The sequence below is a fragment of the Glycine soja genome, chromosome 7 (genome assembly GCF_004193775.1).
Source record: "Glycine soja cultivar W05 chromosome 7, ASM419377v2, whole genome shotgun sequence".
In the NCBI taxonomy this organism is placed as follows: domain Eukaryota; kingdom Viridiplantae; phylum Streptophyta; class Magnoliopsida; order Fabales; family Fabaceae; genus Glycine; species Glycine soja.
In genome coordinates, this window is record NC_041008.1 from 19,951,524 (window position 1) to 19,961,041 (window position 9,518).

The window sequence follows — 9,518 nt, forward strand, 5'->3', positions numbered from 1 at the left end:
ATACTTTGCATACAAGGTTTTTTTTCACACAAAAAAAACAAGTTTTCCAACTCACTGGATGAGAATCCACCTTTTGTCATTGGACGAGGGTTTTACAAACTTGTTTATTATAACAACTTCCATTTTCGAAAAGTTTTATACTTTGACTAACACACTATTCAACCCCCTTCTAGTGTGATTTGTGATATTTCAAAAGAGTACACCAGGATATGCCTTCACACTAGGATTGGGATATTTCTCTTGGGTATCTAAGAAATAAGCAACAATAGCACTATCAATAGCAGAAGCAGAATATGTTACAACTGCGAAAACTACAAGTCAAGCAATATGGCTTTAAAGATTACTTGAAGAAGTGAGTGAGTGAACAACAAGAAAGGACAACTATAATCTATTGTGACAACAAGTCAACAATAACAATGGCGAAGAATCCAGTTCATCATCAAAGAACTAAACATATAGCAATTAACTATCACTTCATTCGAGAAGCAGAAGCAAAAGCAAAAGCAAATAAGCAAATTCAGTTGGAATATTGCATGACTAAAGACCAAGTTTCAAACATATTTACCAAGGCACTACCAAGAGTCAAGTTTGAGCAATTACAAATTATGCTTGGAGTTCCAGAAATTTGCATCAAGGAGGAGTGTTGAATGGTCATGCAAATTTTAGAGGTATAAAAAGTCCTAAAAGCTTATGTCATGATTTATTTAGAAGTTAAATATACCAAAAAAGTATAAGGGTATTGTTAAGAAAAATCTAGAAAGATTTGAGACTTAAGTGGACCATAGTATTCTAAACTACTGTATAAAGTCTAGAAAAATCTATTTCTAGAAATACCATGCCACCAACCTTACTTGCTTATAAAAAGACTTACAACACCTTGTAATCACTTGTGAGAAAATCAATAACACTTTGCATTGTGAAAAAGAGCTACACCATTACTAAGTTATCTGCTACTTCTCTTCTAATATTTCTAACTACACCTACTTAAATCCCATGCTACTAACCACTATCCAACAACTAACCAATTTCCTATTCCCCTTAAATAGTAACAGATTTGGAGAGCTACTCTTCATAGGCTTCCAACGCTCAGACGGCGTAACATTATCTTGGTGTCAAACTCGGTTCTCTTCCGATTTTGTGATAGGAAAGACAATCTCTTCGTAAGGTGCTATGTTTCGGGGGACTTTGGAAATTCTGTTATGGATGGTGGTTGGGCCTTTCAGCGACTCTACCCGGCGATATCCAGTCACTGTATTGCTTGTGTAGTCAGTTATTTGTGTTCAACTATCTACCCGGCGATATCCAGCTATTAGATGTAACTAACTTTGTATTCACCTATCTTTATATATATTTTTTGGTTTACCAAAACATAAAAATTGTTGGCCAAAATCATAATTAACTCATTTTGTAAAGAGATTCGATTATCATATCATTCTCTTTACAGGAAAAAAGAAAAGATTTTCAGTCCAGATCATATTATTGGCATAATTTTCGGACTGCCTTCATTTTATATTTGTCAAATTATCAAAACAATTTGCTTATAAAACTCAACAACTGTAGAATATTTTTCTAATTCAGAAATGTATCATATATTATATTTTGTGATATATATATAATTGCAATTAAAGAACTATGAAATACAATTCATTGATTCTGATAGGATTGACGGAAGATGGACAAACTGAAATTCTACATAAGAATGATCCTTTTCTCACACGCACGTTGACATGCAAATTTCTTTCCATGTTCCAACCATTCATACCTTCAATGTACAACTCAAATGTCACCTTATTTTCTTCTGTTCTTCCGTGACAAGTAAGGCATTCCCTAGGACTTGTAAATGTCTAGCCAGAATGCATGTGGCATTTTGAGTCTTTAACCATTTTAAGGCACATACATTATGATTATATATTATTTTGAAAATATTCATTCGATTATGATAACCTTTATCGGTATTTTTTTTTAATGGGTGCCTTTCATCGCAAGAATTTTTTCACGAGAACTTGTAAGCTGTAATCGTCATCATATACCTTGAAAGTTCAAATATCACACAATATTTTTATTATTTCTATATTCATCTAATACAAGAAAACTGCAGGAAAAAAATATTTGTTATGTATAGTCTTCAATTACCAGAAAAGAAATAATTGTGTCGTCTATAATTTCATCATGACCACAAAATTTCTGTGACCATTAACAGATTATAACCTGTATATAAATAAATTCCGCCCTATTTTTTTTTTTTTTGTAACCACTGTCTCGTTAATTTGTCACACTGATAAAATAAACATATAATTTGTTAGGACTAGGTGAACATCAGAGCATGTATTACTTTAAATAATTTTTTATACTTTTTTATAATTTAAATTAATTTATATAGATTAACTTTAAATAATAGTTAAGAGCTTTAGTAAAAGTTTAAATGTATAAGTTAATTTTAATTTGTTGGAGAGTTTAATTTATTTTACTTCCTTTTTTTTCTCTGATATTTATTTATAAATATTTTTTTTATCTAAATTAGGCCTAAAAGTTGTGTGCGTGTGTCTATGTACTGGAGCTTTTTTTTTAAAAAAAAGATATCTCCATAGTTAAAACTTAAAAGTCATAAAACTAATTTTTGAAATGTAAAAATCATCAACATATAATTTTATTTCTTTTAATACGACTTTCTCCATAATAAATCATCAAACTCTTACTCTTAGAATGAAATTTTTTTACCCTTTGTTACCACACAGAGAAGCCCTATTCATTCATCCTTCCTCCCCTTTGTATTATCAATGACACTTTACAACTTCGTAAAGTATTAATGCACATTTATAAATGATATGATATAACAAATTTAATTAATGTTACATCACGTGGCGGATAGACAATAGTAACCTGGGAGCAATTGTTCCTATGATTTTTTTATATATTATTTGTATATGTGTAATAAAAATAAATTGCCTCCTTCAAAAAATAGGTATTATTTTCATATATTTTTTTATAAATGAATGAAAGAATTATAAGAAATAAAAAAGAATAAATTGAAATTAATTTTACTATTTTATGCTTTTAATTTTTTATAATATTGACAACAAAAAATTATAGAATATTTTTAAAGTATGAAAATGTGTATAAGACAACTGTAATATGTAGAGACTTATATATTTTGAATTTTGTAGTTACGATATTATGTATTTTGTAAAAGCTTGTGATATTTTTTTTTTTTGCGAAAATATTACAAACCATTGGGTTAATTATGTCTTTGGTCCCTAAATTTTTTATAAATTTCACTTGTAGTTCCTAAGAAATTTTTTTTTACATATTTGTTACCTATAATTTTCTTCTGATAATCGTATGAAATTATGTTAGTAGTGAACTAATTTACCTCGTCAGTAAAGAATCTGACAGGACGATCACATAATAAACTCTTTCAAATTAGCATATGGTAAAAAATTTATGTGGATTAAAAGAACACTTTACAAGAAAAAACATGTGTATTACATGTTTGATTTTCAAGGTAAAAAAACATTATGGAGACAAAAGTAATTTTATGAAAGGATCATGACTCTTACTTAACAAATAATTGTGGAAAATTATACAAACAAAAAACACTAAAAATATTTGTTTAGAAGTTAAAAGTGAAATTTGAAAAAAAATTACAAAACAAAAATATAATTAACTCTAAATTGTTTCTTACCCACTCTACAAAAATTCATTTCAATATAAGTTTTACTATATCAACCAATTAAAAAAATACAATTTTAAACAAATTTTATAAAAATCAATAAATTTATCACACACCTTTACACACATACAGTGTATTATTATTCTATTAAATAATACTGTATAAATATAAAAATATATTTATATATTCTTTTAACAAGTAATAAAACAGTCCTCCCAAGAGAACAAAACAAGGATCTGAAAAGTATTTTCATGATATCCATGTTTTCTCCCCAAGTGATTATGACGATGTTGTCGGATACATTACTGACTAGCTAGTCAATCATCTAGAGAGAGAAAGAAGGTGTAGAAAGTAGAAACTAGAGAGAGAGAGAGAGACAAAGGTCAAACTTTGGCAACACACTCTATACATTGGCATAGGCATAATCATTTCGTGGCCAAGCAAAACAACATACATCAATCAGAGTTCAGAAAGCCCTCCTCGTGATTAATTATCACTATTATTTACTTTTTTCATTTCAGAAACAAAATTAAAAGGCTTTTGTATACGCTTTTTAGAGATTTCAGTTCCTTGGTGATTTTTCTCTTTCATTATTTTTTTTTTCTTTTTGTCATTTGTCTACACGATGGAAGCAGCAAGAGCACCTACCATGAGGTATTATCAGTGACATGTTCGGGAATTTGCAGGACTTCTTCCCTTGTCATGTCCTTATCTCTCGATATTTTCCCCTTTCACTATGATGATTCAGTGGTTCTGTTGCTTATTTTATCTGTTTGCTTAGGGAGAAAAAGCTGCATGGCATGCCTTTTTTTTCTCCCTGTTGTTGTTTTATATATTATGAAGTGAAAGGGATATAGATATCATCCAAGTTGTGGTTTTGTGAAGACCCTTTTGACTTGAAAAGTGGAAAGTGAAGATCTTAGGATACAAGAAAAAATGGGTAGTTGTGGAAGAGAAGGTGTAGTGAGGCAGTATATAAGATCAAAGGTTCCTCGTTTAAGATGGACCCCTGAACTTCATCGTTGCTTTGTTTATGCCATTGAGACTCTTGGAGGTCATTACAGTAAGTACATTGTTCCCAAATTTTTCACTCTAAGTTTTTGTCCTTGGTTTTTGATTTCTCTGAGACCTGATAAACTTGATGGGGTGTAATGTATGGGGTGGAGGGAATAGGAAGAAAAAGGGTTCAAAGAATATTTTTTTTTACAAGTGATGTGAGAAAATGAGGTAGAAAAAGAAACGCAAGAAAGAATAAGTGTGTGTTCAATAATTTTCTTGATTGTTCTTGGTTTGTTTTACATTACCAATACTAAGATGAATTTCTCTAATGAAAGTTTTGCCTGTTTCTTTTTAATTTTTCTTTTATTCATGTGTGTAGAGGCTACTCCTAAGCTTGTTCTGCAGCTGATGGATGTTAAAGGGCTCACAATTTCACACGTCAAGAGCCATCTGCAGGTTGGTGTTAATCTAGCTGCTTACAAAATTATTTACATTAATTTCATTTTCCTTGGTCAAAGTAAACCCTTATGTTCACAACTCACTAGGCTTTTATTTGGGGTTCCTTATTTGGTTTTTTCTCTTTTTCAAAATCAGATGTACAGAAGCATGAAAGGTGATCGCTCCTGCAGACAAGGTACCAAACGCTGTTAATTTAATTTGACCTTCTTTTTACTGCAGAACACGTGTACAACTAATAGGTTTAGTTTCTTTGATCATGGCGCTTCAATAACTCCCTCATCTGCTATGCTATTGTGTAGTATTCATAAAGTAATATTTATTAATAGATATTTGGGTATTATAAGAGGTTACCTTAGGAGGAGGAGGAGAAGTAAAGGTTTTATGATAATATTTGTGTAATTCATTATTCAAAAATGGTTTCTTTTTACACCTTATATTTTTATGTGGAAGAGACTCTTTTGGACTCTCTTCTTTTTTTTAGTGATCAAAATTTATATGGTCATGTTAATTTAGAAATGGGACTCGCTATATATATAAAAAAGACCTACATATTTAATTAAATTTACATCAATTTAATCCTCTCGGGCAGAGAATAAATTTTATTCTCTCAAATAGAGAATGATAGAAAGTGTCTCCACATCATTCCTCTTTTATAAGCCTATTTATGGTTAAAAGAAAAAGGAGAAAACTCGACAGAGAGAACTCTAATCAATAGAATAGAGAAGTACTCTTTCCCACTTTTCACTATAAATGGAAGTGGAGGAATGGGATATAAAAATATAAGATGTGAAAATTTTTATTTTTCTATTCATAAAATCCATTTCAGGGGTACCATATAAATTATTTTACATAAGAATCACTTATTTTATGTTTGACCTCAATCATTCGTTAAACCTTATTTTAGCAGACAACATATAATAACATACCTGAATGGTTCATTTTTATTTTCACACCTTATATTTTCACAGTGGGACCCAAGTTTTCCTTTTTATGTTTTGTTTTTTTTTTGTTGAGAAGCTTTTTATGGTTTGGATTTATTTTAATTTCAGTAGAAAACAAAACACACGTTAATGTTCTTATTTTCTTAACTAGGATGAGTTTTTTTTTTTTTTAATCTCCTTCGTAATAAAAGGAAGTATACGGGGATAGAGTCTAAAAGTTTCAAGTTCTGTCACGATAAGTGCCCTTAATAGTGAAGCTCCTTTAAAAGCTGGCCAGATTTTGAATCTTTTCACATTATAGATGGAAACTGGTTTAAAAAAGTAAAACACACATATTTATTGAAAAAGTGTTTATTCTACGTAAACCTAAGAATTATACGCTACATAATTGTTAACCACTAATACTCATACTAAAGACAATGGTACACTACATGTATCTATATTGATGGCCACTTACTACTTCTGAGCAAACTGCTGAGACGATGTTATACTTTTGCTTAATTTTAATAAAAATATTAATTGAATAAATACATTTAAATACTTAATAGTAGTACCTTTGTTGTAGCATTTATTGGTCAACAGGATTAATGTTCATGATGGTTTTATTATCCACCCTGCATATCGTACATTGAATAATGTAGATGCTTTCTGCATTAAAGGCATATACACGCTTACTCAATCGTTGTTTCCCTTATTGGTTGCAAGTTGTAGTTCAAAATCAGAGCCAAAAGCTAGTCTTCATGCATGTGTTTAGGAAATTTTCAACCGCATTGCTCATTTATTAGTATCTTTCCTATACATAGTTGATGCCAGAATAGACAAGGGAGGATGATAAACCAATGTGCTTTTACCATCTTCTTATAATGGTATTTTGATGAAACCCACAACTTTTCTGCTTTCAACATTTAAGATGATGGGTTGGATCATTAATGAATGACCTGTGTACAAATCCAAGCCCTGTTGATGCTACTATTGCTTTGGACCCATAAAGTCTTGATTGTTTTTTTCATAAACATTTTACTTTAACTTACACCATGTGTGTTGGTTTATCTGTTGACAGATAGGACTTCTACCCAACATAGAAAACAATCTTTTCAGAAGCATGATGATCGATTTGTTGATGAAGTGAGTGATGTTGGTTTTCACTCTTGCTTCAAATCCATTAAAAAAGAATCTGATTCCCTCTCCAGCTGCACTAATTTCTCCTCAAAAAGGTCAGCTTAACTTTATTTTTGGAATAAATTAATAATATATACACTTACGCGATACAAAAGACTTTTACAATGTCATCTAATCCAAAACTTTTATGTATTAGATAATAAATTTATTATTTTTTATAAATTTGATAATTTTTATAATAATTATCTTAAAATTTATATTAGAAGAGTATTAAAAATGACAATATAAGTTTTTTTTTCAAAAATTAATGCTAAGAAGTAAGAACACACATTCTCTGCCACATTCTTTTTTATTAATTAAAATTTATTGAAAATATTAAAACTTTGTAGGTTCAACATCATACTTAATGATTCTTTCCCTTAATTTTATATTAGTTTTAATCAATTAAATCAAGTTTATTTGAAGGAATGTGTTAAAAAATATGTACTTATTACTTCTCAAAAGAATTTGACCAACAGTGCTTGTTAAACTCTTTTTTTTACCTGAAAAAGTGTTACCATGGAAAAGTAACAAAACAAAAAGTCATGGGTCTTTGCTTGATCTTTGGCTTTTCTGAGCCAACTTTTACTTTTTAAGAAGATAAAAGAGAAATTTTAATCCTTAACGTTGGGATTCTCCTCATCAGAGCTAGAATCGAGAAGACAAGTTTACTCTCAGGAATCCTACAATGCAGCCAAAGAATATGTGAAGCAGTTCCAAATCCATACACTACTTTTTATGATTACCAGCAGAGCATGGCTGAGCAGAAGGGAATAAAGAAGATTTGTGTTTGTTCAATATGGCAGCAGACTCAACCCCTTTCCACAACCTTTCCTATGCTACCAAAGCAAGAATCAGATTTTCTCCAGGTACTCTTCTCATAGAGAGAGACAACCTATCTATCTTTTCGTACTTCATTTGTCCTTCTATATATTGGGGGTGAAGTGGTGTGTGATATTGATTATTATGGGCTTTATTTCACTGTCAAGTGAGATGGCCCATGATAACTTCTGAGTTATAGGATTCTGGACTCCCCTTAATTCCCTCCCTCTACTCACCCTAAAAACAGAAAAAAAAATGAAAATGACATGTGGTACTAAAATGTGAGTTTCCTCTTTCACTAGTGAAAAATATCAATGCAAAACATCATAATTTCTTTTGGATTTTTTTTTATGTATATTCTCCTTCAAAGATAATCATGTATTCATGTTCAACGATCACTGACTTAATTAGGTTCGTTACGTTGTAAGTATTTTCTTTGCTACCTTGATATTCACTTAATTCAAAGAATCATAATTCTTTTTTTTTTTTTTGGTTTTCCACATAAATTCTTCTTTAGAAATAACCATGTTCAATGGTTGCCATTAAATGTGAACACTCACTGTCTTACTCAATAAAAAATCGAGCCATGATTCGTTACCTTGTTAAAAAATAATTCCTTCAGCTAGACTCAACCTCAATTGGCAGCACCATGATTTTTTAAAATGTATCTAGCTACTTTGCTCCCTTATTGCCCTCTTTTTGCATCAGAATATGCATATAATAATCATCAAATGTTGGATCAATTTTATTATAAAGTCCATATGATTTTTTAAAATGTATCTACTTTGCTCCCTTAATATTGCCCCCTTCTTAGTACCTTTTTGCAAAATATAAAGAATTCCTTTTTTCACAATGTTGGGACAGGTTGCCAAATTAAATGATAAGCACCCTCTGAATGAAGTTGGGAATACTTGGAGGGTAGGACTAGGAGCAGAGGATGAAGACATAGAAGGTTGTGAATTGTCATTGTCAATCTCATTGCCACAACCCCATCCTTCCTCTCAGAAAAGTAATAATGCTTCTTCAGTCAGTGAGACCAGTGAGGCATTTTCATTGTGCCCAGAGTTTAGCAACAATTACATGGGCTGTTCTAGTTCTTCCAATGTCCCCAAAACAATTAACTTGGACCTTTCTTTGGCCATTTGAATGTTACCTAGATTTCACAAATAATTGTTAGTATCAAAAACTAGTTTACTCGATCTCACTCTACTCATTTTAGAGCAATCAAATCAGATATTAACATATCATGAAAGGCGCTATCTATTGGAACGACAATGTCAAGCTGAATACGTGCCTGTTTGGTTAATTGCTAGAATTACTTTTTGTTATTATTAGATAATGTAAAAATTTTAAATGAGTTTATTATAGGTTCACATTTTAACTTTTTTTTCTGATATTTTACTTTTAACTATATTTATCAGATTAAAATTAATTTTACCTAATTTTAAAATAACGTCTGCGGTACTTAT

At 30.5% G+C, this 9,518-nt stretch overlaps 1 protein-coding gene across 1 annotated transcript; it reads left to right on the plus strand.

The window, feature by feature from the left end:
• The first annotated feature begins 4,517 nt into the window (after nt 1–4,517).
• LOC114417804 (putative Myb family transcription factor At1g14600) lies at nt 4,518–9,241 on the plus strand. Its single transcript, XM_028382850.1, has 6 exons — nt 4,518–4,733; nt 5,049–5,125; nt 5,264–5,303; nt 7,130–7,283; nt 7,874–8,096; nt 8,914–9,241. Exons 1-6 carry the CDS (start codon nt 4,607–4,609, stop codon nt 9,193–9,195), a joined length of 903 nt encoding a protein of 300 aa, XP_028238651.1. The 5' UTR covers nt 4,518–4,606; the 3' UTR covers nt 9,196–9,241.
• The last annotated feature ends 277 nt before the right edge of the window (nt 9,242–9,518 follow it).